At 38.5% G+C, this 21,274-nt stretch overlaps 1 protein-coding gene across 1 annotated transcript in view; it reads left to right on the top strand.

Moving 5' to 3' along the window:
• ST8SIA1 (ST8 alpha-N-acetyl-neuraminide alpha-2,8-sialyltransferase 1) overlaps positions 1–21,274 on the top strand; it is a 143,133-nt gene that overhangs the window by 84,567 nt on the left and 37,292 nt on the right. The window contains exons 3-4 of the mRNA XM_019452202.2: positions 1,050–1,159; positions 12,454–12,546. Of these exons, the coding sequence (XP_019307747.1) occupies positions 1,050–1,159; positions 12,454–12,546 (203 nt within the window). The remainder of the gene's footprint in view (positions 1–1,049; positions 1,160–12,453; positions 12,547–21,274) is intronic.

Here is a 21,274-nt window from a genome sequence, read left to right on the forward strand (position 1 = left end):
GTTTTAGTAAGCAGGAGATCATTTTCCTGGGGCTTCTTCCTGACCCAGCTAAAAGACATTGGATGACGCATTTCACTTTCAGGGGCTATTGCTAGGTTTTGAAAGTCCCTCATACTATAAATAGCATGTCAGGGAACACTCAGGTACACTGAACATTTTCTTTACACTCCACTTCAATGTTTGCAGGAGGAAAGTCACATGCCGTCTGGTTTGCACAGTCATTTGCCCCTTAGTGCCTCCCAGGTTCTAGACAGACCCACCCAAAGTGTACATTTTCTCATAAACACAGCATGTGCTTTCAGCATACTTTGTGCCTTTGTTTATACTGCTTTCTCTGCCTGGCAAAATCCTATTCATCCTGTAAGATTCATCTCAAGTGAGAAAGCCTTCCCTGAGTTGGCTTGGCAGAAATTTGCCTTTTTCCTCCTGTGTGGGATTCTCCATAGCATTTAGAGCATACTTCTTCTACAACAATTTCAGCATTACGTTAGGGTCTGTTACATAATTTTTTATGTTCACAGTCTCCCTGCATCCCAGGCTGTGAGTCTGAGGCCTGTGATTTTTTGTATCTTTGTATTTACCCTGGACAGTTAGCATAAGAAGCACTGAGCAACATTTGTGGAGGGAATTGAGGATTGTAGGAATTAATGAAATTGCACTCAGATAGGGGGGTAGAATTCATTTGAGTTTGTTCCCAGTTTAATGCCATTAAAAATAGACCTGGATTTTTCTATTTTCCCTAGGAGACACGATGTACATGGTCAATTTGATACAAAATATGTTATATTTAAAAACACTTCAGGGAATCAAAGTTCTTTTTTCTTCTTTCTTTCTTTCTTTCTTTCTTTCTTTCTTTCTTTCTTTCTTTTAGTTTCAAAGGAACAGGCTAGTGGATTCTTTACAAACTTCTTGGCATCTTTCTTTCCACATGCTCTTTTGCTCTGCCCAGTCTTCAATCAAATTCCTCCAATGGATCTGCTGTAAACAATGATTTTGTGAGCAGTTGTGTGTTCTCTGCAGTGAAAACCCGCCTTGTTTTCTGTTGCTAGGCAACCCCATTCCAGCTGCCCTTGAAGAAATGCGCGGTGGTGGGAAATGGTGGGATTCTGAAGAAGAGTGGCTGTGGCCGTCAAATAGATGAAGCAAATTTTGTCATGCGGTAAGAGAGAGCACCCACAGCGCGGCCTCTGCCTTCTCCCCTTTTCCCCACACCTCCCACAAGCCCTGGGGCCTTTCAAAACTAGTCACTTGTGATTAATCAATTGTAACTGCTCTTTAGCTTCCCTTCAAGTTCATGTACAAGTGAATTTAGGAGAGGGCTGGGGAGCAGGGGAACATGCCCCAAGAAAGTACAAAGCCAAGAAGGGTTCAGAGGTCATGGGGAAACCCAAAAGTAGAAACACTGAGCTTTTGTGTTAGATTATACAGTCAGGTGACAAAAACTTTAAAAATTGATTTAAAAATTGACTGTGAATACACATTTTCATTTATTCATTACACTCTACACCCTTTTCTTCTCTGTTTTTCACAAAAATGTTTGTAAGTAGCCAGTGGGATTTGAAGAGGGATCTGATGATGTGTGTTTGGCTAGGAACACTGGAAGGAAGGAGGGGTCATAACTTTTGTGCAGGGAGGAAGCTTGGTAAAGGGACTGAGTGGTGACATGTCACTTTGAGGGGAAAATAGGAGGCTTCTACAGGGCCATGTAAAAGAATTGCTAAGATGCAGCCAGCCAGGGCTGGAGACCATCAACCTGTAGTGGTGCCAACCTGCACTTGTGGGTGATTTTGACCAGGAGTGAAGACAGCAAGTGATTTTGGGACTGTGTGGCTGAGAGGGAGGAAGAATGGGGAGTGACAACATGGAGGATCCTGGCTAGAGAAAGTGTGAGGTGATACACCTTGAAGTCTGGGCTGGTTAGCAAGTGGGCTTTGAGGAGCATGACCAAGAGATGAAGGGCACCAAACGGGGCCAAAGGACAGGGTCATTCAGAGCCCCAAGGGAGTGGGTGGTGGCAAAGATGAAGGAGAGATGGAATCATAAGAACCGATGTCAAAGAGTGGCCCACTGGAGTATATGATGGCAGAACTCAGTTTGTCTGGGGAATGATAGGACATGTGGCAGAAAAAGAAGACACATGAAACTGCAGAAGTGTAGGAACTTTGAAGCTGTATTGTGGAGATTCTTTCAGGTGGACCCCAAAGCCCAAAGTCTCCCTGAGGTAGGAATAACTATGACCCATGTGCCAGAGGGCTCCAGGGCCAGGAAGGTGGAGGCCTACAGCAACACAGAGGGAAGGAAGAAGCTGAGTAAAGGAAGGGGTACAGTGGCATGGGATTTGGTTTTTGTGTTCATGTTTAAGGGTAAATAAATAATGGTCTAGAAATGGTCAAAGGTGGCTAAGAGTACACTAAACCACCTCTGAGCTCAATGGAATAGGGGAGAGTGAAAGCACTCCTTGTGAGTATTTCAGGGGAAGCCATGTACCTGGGGGAGGGCCAAGCTCCCACTCAGAGAACAAGAGTTGGGCTTCTTAGAAGACTTTTTATCTTTGGTGAAGCCTGTAGCACAGTGGGGAGATTCTTCTATATCTGTCTTTCCTTCATGGATGCGCCCTGCCATAGTTTTTCCAGTGTAGGACTATGTTTTCCTCTCCATTGCAATTATTATTATTATTATTGCAATATATATAAACAATAAGAAAATGTAGAAAATAATAATGTAGTTCTCATAATTCAAGTCAATACAGTATCTATTTATTGAACTCCTGCTTTGTTTGGGCCTTAGCTGGGTCTAGAAACGGTACGTTAAACAATTCTGCCTTGGGGGCACCGGGGTGGCTCCATTGTGTAAGTATCCAACTCTTGATTTCAGCTCAGGTTGTGATCTCACGGTTTGTGGGTTCCAGCCCCACATTGTGGCATGGAGCCTGCTTGGAATTCTCTCTCTCCCTCTCTCTCTGCCTCTCCCCTACTCTCTCTCTCTCCCTCTCTCTCAAAATAAAGAAATACTCATTAAAAACATTAAAAACAAAACCAAAACTATTCTGTCTTGTATTTAGAACCTAGAGATGTGCTAGGACTCTGATAGGGGTAATTCAGAGACAGAGGGTGAGGGATCAGGAACCTTCTGATAAGTGGTGTGTGGAGTGAGCCCTCTCTCCATTTCACCCTGGGGACAGGAAGAGCCTTTCTGAGGCTTTAATGTGGAAAAGATGCCAAGTGCTGCCACAGTGCAGTGAGATGAGGCTGGAGAGATATTTATGCTATGGGAGTGGCCACTGTTTAGGTTGATGGGAAGAGCAAAGGCCCTGGGGCCAAACTCAGGTACCCACTTCAATGCACTGGCATTAGGGAGAGGCTGAGGAGCCAGAAAAGAACACAGTGGGGAAGAGGAGGACAAGCCTTTGCCACAAACTAGCTCTGTGACCTACCACACGTCATTTATCCTTGCTGGGGCTCAGTTTGCCAGTCTTTATGAGGGAGTTGGAGTGGACAATTCCTCAAGCCTTTCCACTGTGGAAACTGGTTCTATCTGTGATTATATGAATAGCATGTAATTGTAACAGTTTGTGTAGTCTAGTTTATATTTTCAGCTTCCTCTTGAGTATGTTTATTTGCTCTTTCCAAAAACTATGTAAGGAACAAGGAGGAGTGGTTATTATACTCACAGATTCAGGGAATTTAAGTGATTTCAAGAGGCCTTAGTATAATCTGGCAGGAGGCAGTAAAATAAATGTATTTTTATATTATTCCTAAGTGTGTATATGTGTGTGTCACTACATTTAGGAAGATGCATATTTTAAACTTAACATGTTGAAGACTAGACCTAAGCATTTTAGGAGGTTATCTATATTTATTTATTGTAAATAAACAAGACTAAGACTGCATTATAGGCCATCAACATTGCTGTATTCAAATTCAGAATTAATGAGTGTTTGTGGTTAGGGTGCATAGCCCAGTACTAAGCATAATGTTCATAGAATGATGGGAGAGGTGAGGACTAAGAATTCAAAGAGTTAGAGCTATGTGTGCATGTGCCTTTGATTTAATTTAAAGAATAGCGCCATTTTCTTTTTTTAAATTGAACTATAATTAACATATAACATTATATTAGTTTTAGGTGTACAACATAATGATTTGGTATTTGTACGCGCTGAAACAATCACCACAATAAGTCTCATTTCCCTGTTACCATATAAAATTACATAATATGCAATAGGGTAATTATTTTTTTTTAACGTTTATTTATTTTTGAGACAGAGACAGAGCATGAACGGGGGAGGGTCAGAGAGAGAGGGAGACACAGAATCTGAAACAGGCTCCAGGCTCTGAGCAGTCAGCACAGAGCCCGACACGGGGCTCGAACCCACAAGCTGTGAGATCATGACCTGAGCCGAAGTCGGACACTCAACCGACTGAGCCACACAGGTGCCCAACAGGGTAGTTATTGACTATAGTCATCATGCTCTATGTTACTCCCATGACTTATTTATTTTCTGACTGGAGATTTGTATTTCCTGACCCCCTGTTCCCATTTCTCCCACTCCCATCCCTGTCCCCTCTAATAACACCAATCTGTTTTCTCCATCTATGAATTTTGTTTTGTTTTGTTTGTTTTGTGTTTTTGATTCCACATATAAGTGAAATCACAAAGCATTTGTCTTTCTCTGTGACTTAGTTCACTTATGGTAATACTCTCAAGGTCTATCTGTGTTGTGACAAATGGCAAGATTTCATTCTTTTTTATAACTGAGTAGTATTCCATTGTATGTATATACATCATCATCTTTATCCTTTCATCCATTTTTTAAAGTTTTTATGTACTTATTTTTGTGAGAGAGGGAGAGACAGAGAGCAAGAGAGAACAGGGAAGGGGCAGAGAGAGAGAGGGAGAGAGAGAATCTCAAGCAGGCTCCATGTTGTCAGCGCAGATCCCACAAACTGTGAGATCATCACTTGAGCCAAGATCAAGAGTCAGATGCTTAATCGACTGAGCACCCAGGCGTCGCTATCCTTTCATCCATTGATGGACACTCTATGTCTTTTGACTGGAGAATTTAGTCCACTTATATTTAAACTAATTATAGGTAGGTATGTACTTTTGTCATTTAGTTCATTGTTTTCTGGCTTTTTCTAGTTCCTCTTCGTTTCTTCTTCTTTTGTACTCTCCCCCATATGGTTTGATACCTTTCTTCAGTGTTATGTTCCAATTCCATTCTTATTATCTTTTGTATATCTACTGTAAGTTTTTGCTTTGTGACTACCATGAGGCTTACATATATCAGCCTATATATTCAGACTAGTCTATTTTAAGTTGATAGCAAGTTTGAATACATACTAAAGCCATACATTTTTAGTCCTCTGTCCATGTTTTGTTTTTGATGTCATGTTTTACATCCTTTTATTTTGTGTATCCTTTAACTAATTATTGTAATTATAATTATTTTTACTCGTTTTATATTTTAACCTTCATGGTAACTTTGTAAATGATTAGTCCATTACCTTTATTATATATTTGCCTTTACCAATGAAAATTATACTTTCATATGTTTTCTTGTTATTAATAAGTGCCCTTTCTCTTCAGTTTAAAGAAGTTCCTTAAATTTTTTTTAATGTTTATTCATTTTTGAGAGACATAGAGATACAGGGCATGAGCAGGGGAGGAGCAGAGAGAGAGGGAGACACAGAATCCGAAGCAGGCTCCAGGCTCTGAGCTGTCAGCACAGAGCCCGAGGTGGGGATCGAACCCATGAACCGTGAGATCATGACCTGAGCCAAAGTCAGACACTTAACTGAGCCATACAGGTGCCCCAAAGAAGTTCCTTTAATGTTTCTTGTAAGGCCAGTTTGATGGTGGTCCTTTAGTTTTTGCTTGTCTGGAAAGCCCTCTATCTCTCCTTCAATTGAATGATAACCTTGCCAGGTAGAGTCTTCTTGATTGGCAGTTTTTTGCTTTCCATACCTAGAATATATCATGCCATTTCCTTCTGATCTGCAAGGTTTCTGCTGAAAGTCTGAATATAGTCTTAAGAGGGTTTCCTTATATATATTAAGTTGTTTTTCTCTTGCTGCTTTAAGATTCTATCTTTAACTTTGGTATTTTTTAAAAGTTTATTTATTTGTTTTGAAAGAGAGAGAGAGAGAGAGAAAGAGAGAGAGAGAGAGAGACCAGGGAAAGGACACAGGAAGAGAGAGAGAGGGAATCCCAAGCAGGCTCTGCTCTGTTAGCATAGAGCCCAACACAAGGCTTGATCCCACAAACCATGAGATCATGACCTGAGCCAAAATCAAGAGTTGGGTGCTTAACTGACTGAGCCACCCAGCACTCCTAACTTTTGACATTTTAACTGTAATGTGTCCTCGTGTGGGTCTCGAGATGTATCTTTTTTTTTTTTTTAACTCTCTGGACTTTCTAAATCTGAATGTCTATTTCATTCCCCAGGTTAGGGAAGTTTTCAGTAATCATTTCTTCAAGTAAATTTTCTGTCCCTTTCTCCTCTCCTCCTGGTATCCCCCATATTATGCAAATGTTGATCTACTTGATGTTGTCCCAGAGGTTCTTAAACTATCTTCACTTCAAAGTTTTTTTTTTCTTTTTTTCTTTTTGCTGCTTTGTTTGGGTGAGTTCCAATGTCCTGCCTTCCAGATGACTGATACTTTCTTCTATTTCATCTACTCTGATGTTGAAACCCTCTAGTGTATTTTTCAGTTCAGTTATTGTATTTTTCTACTCTATGACTTCTGTTTGGTATTTTCTTTTTTAAAAATTTTTAAATGTTTATTTATTTTGTGAGAGAGAGAGAGAGAGAGAGAGAGAGCAAGTGAGGCAGGGGCAGAGAGAGAGGGAGAGAGTGAATCTCAAGCAGGTTCCATGCTGCCAGCGCAGAGCCCAGACATGGGGCTCAGTCCCACAGATGGTGAGATCATGACCTGAGCCAATATCAAGAGTCAGATGCTTAACTGACTGAGCCACCCAGGTGCCCCTGTTTGGTACTTTTTTATATTTTATATCTGTTTGTTGAAATTCTTTCTGTGTTCATCCACTCTCCTGAGATTGGTGAGCATCTTTGTGATCATTACTTTGAACTCTATCAGGTAAATTACTTATCTCCATTTCATTAAGATTTTGTTCTGGGGTCTTATCTTGTTCTTTCAACTGAAGAATATACCTCTTTTCCTCATTTTTCTTGACACTCTGTGTTTGTGTCTGTGTATTATGTCAAACAGTTATGTGTCCCGGTCTTCAAAGAATGGTTACAGGAAGATGGGGATCTGTTTTAGTTTGCTGTCTGTTCAGTGACCTGGGGTTGGTTGCCTGCCAGGAACTGTTTCTCTAATTGTTTAAGACCTGTGGGGCCCAGATACACAAGTTCCCCTTGGCCCAGAGCCAGGTGTTTGAGGGGCATCCTTTGTGTGTCCTGCATGCAGCTGCTGACTTTGGAGACACGGGTCTACAAGACAGCACCAGACTGGAGCATGTCCTTCCACAGGCTTTGGCAGGGCAGAGGAACAATAGGATTCATGCCTGCTAAGTTTGGAATTTTATATCAAAGGAGGGAATTGGAGCACCAGTTCAGGGAAAGTGGTGCCAGCAAGGTAGGAGAGTGCAAAAATAACCCATGGAATCACCTCCATTCCTGAAGAGAGTTCCAACAGACCCTTGCCCTTCTGGCAGATGCTTTAAGATTAGCCCATGCATTTCATTCACATATGGTCAAGGTGCTTTTCAACTTGCCATTTTCGTGCTGATTCCCAGGGTAAATGAGTCTGTGCACAAGCCCTTTTAAGATGGGAGTCTTAGTTTCCTATAGTCCTTTGGGTCTTCTGGGTATAAGCCATGCTGGTTTTCAAAGCCAGACATTTTGGGGCCTCGTCTCTCTGATGCAGGTCCCAGGGGTTGGGGTGCATGATCTGGGGCTCAAGTACTTTTCTCCGTAGGGATATGCTCTGTAATTGTGAGATCACTCCCACCTGTGGGTTGCCATACCGGGAGTGGGGTTTGTGACAAGACCGTGTCTCTGCCTCTCCTACCCTTCTTGATGTGGCCCATTTATCTTTTGTTGTGGAATTACTATTCAGCCTGTTTTCGGGTCTTTTCCAGGGAGAATTATTCTATATTTAGCTGTAGATTTGGTGTGCCCAGGGGAGGAGATGAGTATGGGGTCTTCCTATGCCACCGTCTTGAATCCCTGCAAAGAATAGGGCCATTTTCATAATGCACTCAAATTCTTTAAAAGCCTCATTTATGGTTTATAATATGAGAGTAATTAAGGGTTGATAATCTGTTTATAAATTATTCTTATTTGACCATTTATGGATCTACTTAGAAATGGTTGCTTCATGCACAATTTTTGGGCACCCTGAGAAAATTGAGGTAGTATCATCCATTCAAAATTAAATATTTAGTGAGTACATATGATTAGAAAGCATGTAGTATGTCTGGTATTAGACTATAGGGTGCAGGGACAGTTACAGTGAGAGAACAGATCCAAAAACAGCCTTACCTGCACACAGTGACATACCACATTACTTCAAAGTGTTTTTTCAGTATTAGGATATAACAATATCACACTTTTCTTTGCTTAGGTATTTTCAAGTGCATTTTTAAAATTTTACTTTATTTGTTACTTTTTAACGTTTGAATTTAAATTCTGGTTAGTTAACATATAGTGTAATATTGGATTCAGGAGTAGAATTTAGTTATTCATTACTTATATGTATCACCCAGTGCTTATCACAAGTGCCCTCTTCAAGTACATTTTCTAATGCTAAAAATTTATTTCTTGTTTTTCTTTTTTATTTAATTTTTTTTAAACGTTTATTTATTTTTGAGACAGAGAGAGACAGAGCATGAACGGGGGAGGGGCAGAGAGAGAGGGAGACACAGAATCTGAAACAGGCTCCAGGCTCTGAGCGGTCAGCACAGAACCCGACGTGGGGATCGAACTCACGGACCACGAGATCATGACCTGAGCCCAAGTTGGACGCTTAACCAACTGAGCCACCCAGGCGCCCCGATTTCTTGTTTTTCAAAGTAAATGTTTGCTCTATAACCCAATACAACACTTAAAAAATAATATTGTTGAATAAAATTTATCTGGAAGGTCTGGAAGCCAGAGGTAATGGTAATTGCATCTTGGAGATGATTTGGGTGGCTCAGAGATACAAGTGAGGGTAACATAATTTTGGTACCTTGGAATTAGGCTCAAATGTGTATTTTGCATACTTAATTATGTATAACATTTTTTAAAGTTTTTATTTAAACTCCAGTTACTTAAGATACATTATAATACTAGTTTCAGGTATACAATATAGTGATTCAATACTTCCTCACAATACCTGGTGCTCATCACAACAAGTGCCTTCCTTAATCCCCATGGCCTATTCAGCCCATCCCCACACACACCTCTCCTCTAGTAACCATCAATTTGTTCGATGTAGTTAAGAGTCTGTTTCCTGGTTTGCGTCTCTCCTTTTCCCCCTATGCTCGATTGTTTTGTTTCCTAAATTCCACATATGAGTGAAATCATATGGTATTTCTCTTTATTTGACTGACTTATTTCATCAGCACAATACTCTTTAGCTCCATCCTCATCACTGCAAATGGCAAGATTTCATTCTTTTTTATGGCTGAGTAATATTCCATTATGTATATGATTACCACTTCTTTATCTGATCATCAGTTGATGGACACTTGGGTTGTTTTCATAGTTTGGCTATTGTTGTAGATAATGCACAACAAACATCAGGGTGTATCCCTTTGAATTAGTGTGTTTGTATTCTTTGAGTAAGTACCTTGCAGTTCAATTGCTGGATGATAGGGTAGTTCAATTTTTAACTTTTTAAGGTAACTCCATATTGTTTTCCAGAGTGACTGTACCAGTTTGCATTCCTACAAACAGTACAAGAGGGTTCCCCTTTTTCCTCATCCTTGCCAACACCTGTTATTTCTTGTGTTGTTAATTTTAGCCATTGTCACAGGTGTCAGGTGATATGTCATTGTAGTTTTGATTTGTATTTCCCTGATGATGAATGATATGTATGACATTTTAAAAGTACTTTTATGATTTTTTTTTCTGTTTAAACATTCTTCTTCACCAAACCCAAACACTTTACTCCCCAATTCAAAGAATACTCATTTCTCATCAATTCTGTGATCAATCTTTCAGGATCATGAGCACGGTTACCAAGACACATTAGCCATTAATATCTGTTAATTGTGCCAACAAACAATAATACAAATTTTGAAACACTTTTACACAATTAAGCCTTATTAGAAACAATTTGTATTAAATATGCCTTCTTTGTAAATCTATGTAATTATCAATTTAGGAATTGAGGAGCTAAAATTACAGTGTGCTTTTTCTAAGAAAAGAGCTCTAAGGAAGTGCCACAGACATTTGCACTTGAAGAGAAAGTTTACCCAGAAGAACTTAAGGCAGATACTTACACCAAAATACAGTGTCATTATTTTCCAGAAATGCATATGTTAAAAGGTTATCTTAATTGTTTTAAGCATTTCCCTGTGTTGTAGGATTTGACAATCAGTATCCGGGAGTTTTTCTTGAGCTTTTACTATGTGACAGAAGGTATAAAGGAACCCAGACATAGGAACCATGGGTCAACCTACGGGAATTAAATACTGCTATGTGTCATTAATAATGTCAAAACAAGTTGGCTGAACTCCCCAGCGGTATTCAGAGGTTATAGTTTTTCTGTAACATGTTTGATTCTAAAATGTTATCAAGATCAAATCTTCCTTACGAGATAAATGCCCAAATTTTAGCTTATGTTTTATCCTTGAAATCACCTTCATCTTTGCAAAGGTCAGTTAAATCACAAGATCATAGCACCATTGCCGGATGAGCCTGGTTGGTAATGCTTAAGCTCATTCCCCCACAAGGGTTCTCAGAAACCCCGCGAGATATGGTGTGACCACTAGGCTCTAGACATCTCAAGAGGAGCCCCTGTGACTTGGCTTCCCCTTCACCCGCTCACAGTGACCATTGTGTTTGTTCTTAGTGGGCACACAGCAAAAGTCACCAACTGCCTGACCAATTAATCTGTGGGTAGCTGCCTGAAAACCCAATATCTCATTACTGTAGAGCAGATGAAAGGAACATTCCAAATCAACTGAGACAAGTTCCACCCAGGATGCCCTAATGTGGTAGGAGTCACAGGGCAAATACAAGATAACATCAAGGAACTTGAGCTGCTCAGCTGAGTGGGTGCATGGACATTTCCATGCCCTGGGGAAATTTGTAAGGCAAATTTAGTAGTTGGGGGAATGGCAGAGCTCTTGTTCACTATGAACGCATGAAGTTTTAGTTTGTTGAAATAGTGACAAGTTAGACATGCCCTGATGTGGTAGGAGTCAGGTTAGAGCTATGGGTGGAGAGGAGAAAGTAGGACAGAGTAATAAAAGAAAACCTAATGTAAAGTACAGATTCATTTAGGGTCTTCATAAATAATATGTATATATTTAGTTATATGTATATATACTTCTGATACATGATATTTTTTAGTTTTTACTATGTGTGAGGTATCAAGCTAGGGACTTCTTACACATTTTTTACTGTAATCCTTAGAACAGCCTCATTAGAAAGGAAAAGCCATTATCCTCATTTTGTGTAATGGGGAAACTGAGGCCAGGCAGATGAATTAACTTGCCTAATGTTCCCCTGGTAGAAAGCCATGGAATTTGGATATGCAGTTGCCATATTTTCCATTGTAAACATTCATAAGACATTGTGGCCAAAGAAAGCAGCCGGCGCTGCTGGGGTGGTGTGTGTGTGTGTGTGTGTGTGTGTGTGTGTGTGTGTGTGTGGTGAGGGAGGGGAGTTATTTTTGTCACCAGGAAACCATCACCTGTACTCTTTCCCTTGGCTGAACTGGGACAGTGGAGAATCAGTGCATTTCTTTAGATAACAAATCACTATGTGTTCACCAGTAGTCAACACATACATTGGGCATATATTGATTTAGATGGCAGAGTTTGCTCTGAATGTACATTGTAAAATTTAGAATTTGGGAAAAGAAAGAAAAACCATAAGCAAATACAATTCTTACCTGTGTCTTGAGGTTTTGGGGTATACAGAGAACACTGTAGTCCTGTGTCCTTAATGTACCACACCCTCTTGAGTTCCAGTTTCAAGCCTAATACTTCCTGTCCTACCACCTCAAAAATATTTTGAATGGAATAGTTAATGTCTCTTTTTTAATAGATCACTTAACTCTCTAACTGACATTTTCTTTCTTCTAAACAGGACTAGTTTTTATGACTGCACTTTTAAGATGGTTATAGTTAGTCATCTAATGACTATTAAAAGGAAGAGGTGATAAAAATGATTATTTTTGAACTGAGCTAGACCTAGTAAAATTCCCATTTGTCATGAAAACAGACTTGATTTAAAAGTTTGTAAATCATTCTAAAATGTTTTTGTTTCTCTAGATGCAATCTTCCTCCTTTGTCAAGTGAATACACTAAAGATGTTGGATCCAAAAGTCATTTAGTGACAGCTAACCCCAGCATAATTCGGCAAAGGTAAGAGTTTATGACTTTTGTTTGTGAGGAACTAAAGAGGAAGGCCTTTGAAGTATTTAACATCTTAAAGACAGTGAACATAATTCAGTTTGAGAAATAAAGAAGAAACCCATCTGGACAGGCAGGAAAAATGAAGGAGAGAATTGTAAATAAACTAAGCAGGATTATGGGAATCTAAACACTATTTTATGCTTCTTCTGGGACTCTGTTTCTTTCCTTTAGAGGTGGTAGAAATAACATGAAAATTCATTGTTTTGCTCAAAACAAGCAATAGCCTGCTTAGTCATTCCTACTACTCTCCAACTTCTTGGCTTTTGTCCCAACTCGTTGATTGGCATTGATTGGTGAACTGAGTTAATATTGGTTTTGTTAAAGAATAAAAACAAAAAATGACCAACCTACTGTACATGTATGCATGAACATAATAATATTGTTAGAATGCACAGGAATTTTTAATCATGTGATGATCTTATACTATGTTACAATCAATCAGATTTAGGAACTCAGATGGAAAATTCTTGCTCCCAAATCAATTCTAGAGATCTTGACAGCTGCTGTGGAAGCTTCGGTGGGTTGGTCTCTAGTTGATGAAGCCGGTCAGTACACTATGGGCTGTTTCTCCAAGGATTATTCATTATAGAGAATGACTCAATCCCTGTGAAAAGAGGAATCCAACATTGCCTCATATTCTCCCATACAGATAACTAGCAATTAGGACTGAAATACCCAGATGTTGTGGGCTCAGCCAGTTGTAATCTAAAGGAGTCCTATCCAAGTGACTAGCACCTGTGTGTCACTTTATAAGCAATGCTGCACCTGCTTGTTTGGGTTTAACAGTAAGCATTCTCACACAATAGATCTTTAGAAATGCAACCCAACAATTTTTAATTTTGACAGATACTGTGAAATCACCCTTCTAAAATGTACCATTTACTTTCTCTTTTGTAAATGATAAGACTACCTGTTTCCCAATACTAAAAACGACATTATGTACTATTCATCTTTTAAGTTTTTGGCAGTTTGTTAGGTGGGAGATGATATATTACTTTTTACTTAATATGCATTTTTCTGAATACAGCAAAGGCTGAGTGGGTATTGATTATTAGTATTTCCTCTGTGAATTGCCTGCTTGTATTTTTTGCTCATTTTGTGTGATTTTTCTTTTAAAAAATATATTCCTGTTGATTTATAGGAATGGTTTGTATGATAGATATTAGCTATTTATATTATAGATATGTTTGCTGTATATGTAGCAAATATTTCCTTCTAGCATATCATAGATCTTTTAACTTATGTCCTTTCAAAATTTAACACGTTTTATGCATTGAAATTTCCTTTTCCTTTATGGCTTTATTTTTCAATCTTTCTTTGGATGATCCTCCTTATCCACATCCCCTCCATAAAAAAATATTATCTTGTATTTTTCTAGTGCATTTATAGTTTCATTTTTCATATTTAAGAAATTCAATCCATGTGAATATTTGTTTTTATAACAATACTTTTATTGTCTTTCAATAAAATAAATATATGTATAGGAGGACACATAATTATGGTAGCAAAAATAAGGTTAGAGAAGATAGCATTATTGATTTCTTTAAAAGAAATTCTCAGCAAGGAACTCTGCTATAGCCTTTGTTAGGATATATTGTTTAGAGTGCATTCTTATCTTTTAAAAAACAGTTTTATTGAGGTGTAATTGCAGGTATAACCTGCATGGTTAATGTATATAATTTGATGATTTGGGGCATATGCATACACTAATGATACTTACTACCACACTCAAGGTACTAAACATATCTATCACCTCCAAAAGTTTCCTTGGGCTTCTGTTTTGTGTGTGTGTGTGTGTGGTAAGAATGCATAACATGAGATCTGACTTCTTCACAAATTGTTGTTCAGTGGATATAAAGTGCATTCTTCTTGACTGCACCCAGAACAAAGAGATTAGTTAGGACAGTTGAGACGCAAGGTTAGAAAGGGCTTTGCAGGAAGTCACGCTTACCTTCTGAGTGCTTTGTTATGGGCTCAGAGAAGAGAGGTTGTTCTAATATGGCAGCAGAGTGTATTGGATGTTCAAATTCACTGCTATTGTTCGCTTCCTTTCTTTGCTGAGTTTTGTAGGTAGATGACAGCAAGGATCTGTTCATGGGGTTACCCCTTCATCAACATACTGCTTCTAATTCCTTGGGCCTCAAATAGTTTTGTTTAAATATCCTTTAAAAGTATTTTAAAAATCCATCATTGTTTCCTTGATCATTTTTAAGTTATCTAATTTTTTGGCATAAGGTTATATTTCACCAAGTATGTACTTTCAGTGTATTCTGTATTGTGCATATGCTTTAAATATATATTGCCAAAGTCTCAGAAATGCAGATACAGCTCTTTGGATGTTACCTGCCCTTCTAACAAAGTCAGTGTTCTTTGTTGAAGTAATTCAGAAGTCAAATTGTCTTTCTGTAAGAAAAAGGCTGACCACCTTTTAATTCAAGTAGGTGTTAAAATGTAACCCATATAATCATCTTACTTCTGAATTCTAATTCCTCAACATAGAAGTAAGGTATGGGGATTGCCAGTAGTTTATCCTCTGGATAAAATGAAGTATAGCTTCTTTGTATTTTTTATAAGGATCTTTTTGTTCTTTCTCAAGGGACACTCCCTCAGAAACTGTATCTTGGAAATGTTTCTTTGTTTGCCTGCTTGAGTGGTTTTTACCCTCTGAGACAATGCATCATTGTAATATTTGGGTGATAGGAGGTGTGCCTTTTGTGAAGTGGAGAAGGGAGAATTATGAAAGTAGGGCCTGGAAAAAAGATTGTTGCCTAGGCTGTCGGATAAGTTTTAGGAAAGGATATATGTGGAAGTGGAACTTGGAAATTCACAGGGGAAGAGGAGATAAAAATGCAAGCTTCACAAGAACAATGCTGCCAGGATGTTCATTCAACAAATACTATTTGAAATCTGCTCTGGGACAGGGAGTACTAACGTGAATGACACACGGCTGAAATTCCCACCCTGGAGTTGCTGACAGTCAGCAGATATTCCCATGATCCTATTGAATGGTCTGTTGAAGAGTTTTAGGGGTTCCCTGAACCCCTTCTGAAATTTATACAAAACTTTCATGTATGTGCACATATTATAGCATTTTTTTATCAGATTTTCCATAGTTTCCATTACTCACAAATATTTAAAATTTACTTGGCCTAGCCTGAGTCATTCTACAGTAACATGATGTAAAAATAGAGATGAGACTTCTCAAAGCTTGTTTCAATACAGTTTTTGCAGTAGAGTTGAAAACTCAATTAGCCATTTACCTGCAACAGGAGTTCAGTATGTATTTGGGAAAATGATTATTATACATAAAAACTGGAACTTAATTGATTGTCCTATTATGACATTAAGAATTCATTTGTAAACTTTGAAGCTCTAACTTGGGAAATGATTATTTGCAGCCACTAACAAAGAGCATCAGGGTCCTGAGTGTGTGTGTGTTTCCAGGTAGGCATATGAGAGGCAGTAGTACAGGTGTGAGCAGCTTGGAGTCAAGAATCTTTCACCTTGCTCTTTAGACCCTAGCATGTTGTTTAGCATTCAAGACATGCAGAGTAAATGTTTGTGGAATGAATGAATATATTTTAAAAATCTCGTGAAACCAAATTTTACAAATCAAATTTGAATGTGGTTTGATTTATCTTATAAAAAGAGATTTTTGGGGGGCACCTGGGTGGCTCATTTGGTTAAGTGTCTGACTCTAGATTTCCGTGGAGGTCATGATTTCATGGTTGGTGAGATTGAGCCCCACATTGGGCTCTGTACTAACAACAGGCTAAAGGAGCCTGCTTGGGATTCTCTCCCTCCCTCTCTCTCTCTCCTCCTCCCTGGCTCTCTCTCTCTCTCTCTCAAAATAAATAAGCTTTTTTTAAAGAAAATATTTTGTTTTGGTGTCGGTTAAAATATCTATGATCTTAAGATGAGGAGATGAATTTTTTAGTAACAGATATTTCAAAATAGTATTAGTGGAATACTTAACTGGGAAGACTTATTTACTCTTTTTTTTAAAAAAAGTTGACATGAATTAGGAAATAAAATCTTTAGAACAAATGGAGTATAAGTGAATGGTGGAATTAGCTTTTTAAAATTTGTACATGCTTAACTTTTAATTCATTAGGAGGACTTGATATGAGACCCCAATATTTATTGTGAGGTTCTTAATATCATATAAAGCCTGGGTAATCTCTTTCCATACAAGTGGAAGAGACTTCATCCAATGGTTATTGCCTCTGCTTTTGCTAAAGACAATTGGGAGTGTAGCAATATTAGCAGGGAGAACAATTGCTTGTTTTATTTCTGCACTTTTAAAAAATAATTTGAGCATAGAGGAAAATAACTTTGCTCTAAAGAAGATTATAGCAGTTTCTCTTTAAAATTCTATATGACTCATGTCTCAGATTGTGTTCCTGAAACTTCCATATCTGTTCTGCCGGATGACTTCTTTTTTCTTTTCTCTCCAAACTCAGAGCAGCTTATCAGTGTTTGCATCAAGGCTTGGCAGTCACTGATAGCCGCTCAGTCTAACGTCTGTCATGATACAAGAGCATTAAAAAGCAGATACTAAAACTGGAACTAGAGAGAGTAGAAGACAGAGCAGAGATGCTTCTAAAAGGGTAGAGATCTTTATGAAGTTTGTGTCTGGGAGGCAATATTACATACATAATGGCGAGGAACACAAGTTTGGCTTTCAACCGATTTGTGTTCAAATTCTGGTGCCAGTACTGACGAGTGCTTCTACTTGCTGGCTAGTAACGTTAGTTCCTTAACCTCCCATCTGTCAAGTGAGAATAAAATTGTCTTGACGATGGTGAGAGATACAAATGAGGTAATATAACTGTGTCCGGTAGAAGCTGTTCTGGCTGATATCCACCAGAGCTATTCAGGAGGACTCTCCTGATGGAATACGTTTTGTTCTTGGATAAAACATTTTCAAATGTATTATTGGGTTCATCAAATTTAGGGACTCTCCAAGGGTATCTGCACACCTCTCCCCAAACAAACAAACAAAACCCCACAAAATAGAAAATGAGGGAACTAAAACTAACTATGAGATATAAAATTCTGATCTCAATGCTGAGAGCTGGAGATCAAGCCCAGGACCTACTATGCTCCTGTGTGTCCCACATTAAATCCCTGTTAAGGGATTTAATGTGATCCCATGTCCTTAGCAGCCCCTAGCTTCCAACAGAAGCACATATTTCTTCTGGAGGAAAACTCTTGGAATTCCCATATATCACTTTCAAATAAACATAAGCTCATGTAGCAAACACTGAAATGCACACAGGCCATTAAAATTGAGAGTCCTCAGAGGCAAAGAGCAAATGACAAATTACAGATACAAATGCCTTAGAATATACTGGAATTGTCGAATGCAGTATATAACTAAGAATGAAATTTTTATAGAACAAAAGGAATAAGCCAATAAGAGAATATCAAAATTAACTACGTAACCCTGAACAAGAGCCAAGTAGAACATTTAGAAATGAAAAGTATGATTGTTGAAAGGAATACACATCAGATTACACATAGCTGAAGGAGAATTGGTGAGCTGGAGTCTAGGATGGAGAAAATATGGAAGCAAGATAACCAAATGTGGAGAATAGAATGAGAAGGGACTACATTAGAGTTGTGGAATTATAAAATAAAGGTAAAGATTGAGACTTTTTTAGAATTAAAAAATAATGTAATCCATAAATACAGGAAACACGAAGCATCAAACACAGTCAATTAACTTTTTTAAAAAATGCAAACCTAGACCACTTTAGTAAAACTGAACTAAAGGTAACAAGAAACTGTAAAAAGCTGCCAGGTAGAAAAGACAGATAACCTACAAAAGAATGGTAATCAGTTAAAAAGCAAACGTCCTCAAATAGTAAAAATGGAAGTGAGAAAGCACTGGAAAAGTACCTTCAAAGCACTGAAAGGAGAAAGGATCAACATAGAGATGAGTACTCAGCAAATTATTTTCCAAAAGAAAATGTCTGTTTCTGAAAAACAGACAAGGAGAGTATTTATCACCAGTACACTTTCACTAAAAGAAATTCTAAAGAATGTATCTCAGGAAAAAAAGAATGTTCCTTCAGAAGAAAAAGCTGGTATGCAAAGAAATTGGTAAGCATATGAATGAATCTAAACAAACCTCATGTGCATAAAATAATAACTATACATTGTCTTTGCATACGATTTTGGTTGATGGTGTCAAAACAAAAGATACAACAAAAGTACTGGAAAATAACATCACAAAAATTGGGAACGTGAGATCAGAGTTGAAGTGTTTTAAAACTCTTGTTTCAGTTTTACTGCACAATAACGCATCGCTTTTCATAGCTTAAACAGCAACAATCATTTTCAGTGTGTTTCACAGTTTCTGTGGGTCAGGAGTTTGGGAAGGACTAGGCTGTGAAGATCTGGCTCATGGCCTCTCACCCAGTGGCTGGAGTTGAAATGGCAAAGGATTGGGGAGCAGCTGGGACATCTCTCTTTCTCCCTATAGTCTTAGGGCTCACTATGGGGTCTCTCTTCATGGGCTAATTTGGACTCCCTCACAGCATGACAGCCTCAGGACAGATGGACTGTTTACATGGTAGCTGGCTTCCCCCAAAGCTAGTATCCAAAGAGAACAAAGTGGAAACGCATGGCATTTTTTAAATTTAAATTAAAAAAAATTTTTTTTAATGTTTATTATTTTTGAGAGAGAGAGAGAGAGAGAGACAGAGAGCAAGCAGGGAAAGGGCAGAGAGAGAAGGAGACACAGAAACGGAAGCAAGCTCCAGGCTCTGAGCTGTCAGCACACAGCCTGATGCGGGGCTCGAACTCACAGACCACGAGATCATGACCTGAGCTGTAGTTGGCTGCCCAACCGACTGACCCACCCAGGCGCCCCTAAATTTAAATTTAAATTTATTTTTAAATGTTTATTTATTTTTTGGGGGGGAGGGGCAGAAAGAGAGGGAGACAGAGGATCCAAAGCAGGCTCTGTGCTGACAGCAGTGAGCCTGATGAGGGGCTCAAACTCACAAACTGTGCGACTGTGACCTGAGCTGAAGTCAGACACTTAACCGACTGAGCCACCCAGACCCCCAGAAGCACATGACATTTTTATAACCTCACATCAGAAGTGGCTTCTTAGTTTCCTCACACCCAGTGTCAATTCTATCATAGTCTTGTTTGAAGCAATAACACAGGCCCACCAGGTTCAAGGGGGAGGAGTCCTAGCACAGATCTACCTCTTGTTAGCAGGAATATCAAAGTCACATTGTTAGAAGGGTATGTATGATAGGAAACATTGTCATGATCACCTTTAGAAAATATAACCTGCTACAATCTGCCCTTACGCCTAACAATTCATATCCTTCGAACTTTCAAAATAAACTCAGCTCCCCCGGAGGATCCCCCAAGATTCATCCCATGACAGGATCGACTTAAAGTCCCAGGATCTCCGTAGAAGTAGCAACAAGAACAGGAACCAGAAAAGCATAACCTAAAACCAAAAAATACAGCAGAGGGGATTAAAAAGGCCAATGCAGATTTTTTTGAAATGTCTGAAGTGAATTTTTGAAAAGGTGGTAAATAAAAATTATTTTAAAATAGGCTTTTCATTATTTTTCTACAAACCCATTCTAAAAACAAAGGGAAAACTCCTGCTGTATACAAATATACATATCATGCTATGGATAATTTGAAAACAATGACACTCTTTAAACATATAAAAATTCACCAGTGTTTCTGTAACTTACCATATGTCTGTACTGATGGAATAGTATGCAAGGAAATTTAGAAATAACATTCATGAATCATTTTTTTTTGCTGACTTTAAAAAATGTTAATTCTTTAAAGAATTAGTTGCTTTTTATACAGTTATACAAAGTTCCTAATGTTTCTTTGGCAATGGGATGTAATGGAATTTTACAACTATATAAAAAATTACCTTTGCTTAAGAAACAGTATTTGCTGTGTGAACATAGTTGACTGACAAAATTATCTACCATCCAGTTCATGAATAATTTTAATAAATAGCAAATGCTCATGTTAGAGTATTAGGTGAAAAAATAAGTATATAAACATGTATATGCTTTAATTATATAAAGTTTTATGCATAGAAAATCTCTAAGGAATAAGTCAACATTTTCAAAATTTGCTGCAAGAGTTGATAATAGGAAAGAATCATTAAAAAAGGCTTTGTGGGGCGCCTGGATGGCTCAGTCGGTTAAGCATCCGACTTCGGCTCAGGTCATGATCTCAGGGCTCCTAAGTTTGAGGCCCATATTGTGTCGGGCTCTGTGCTGAAGGCTCGGAGCCTGGAGTCTGCTTCGGATTCTGTGATTGTGTCTCCTCTCTCTCTGCCCCTCTCCCATTCACACTCTGTCTCTCTCTCAAGAATAAATAAACATTAAAAAAATTTTAAAAACAGGCTTTATTTTATATTTTCTCTTAATAAGAACTCGTTTTGATGATACAGCCTCCCTGTGAGTTAGAAGGGCAGACTATATGAATAAAACCCCGATTTGTGTGTATGTGTTCTTGTCCCTCCAGATCCAAGTGATATTAGCTTGGACCTCACATTTTGTGTGCTGAATTTAGAAAGTCAGAACGTTCTCTGGTCTTTCTAGTAACATTTTCCTGGGGGCAGTGGAAGTGAGCATGGCACCGGGAACCCAACTCCTGAGGCAGAGTAGTTATT

This window comes from Panthera pardus, unplaced genomic scaffold (assembly GCF_024362965.1).
Source record: "Panthera pardus isolate Hobbes unplaced genomic scaffold, ASM2436296v1 HiC_scaffold_6, whole genome shotgun sequence".
Taxonomy (NCBI): Eukaryota; Metazoa; Chordata; class Mammalia; order Carnivora; family Felidae; genus Panthera; species Panthera pardus.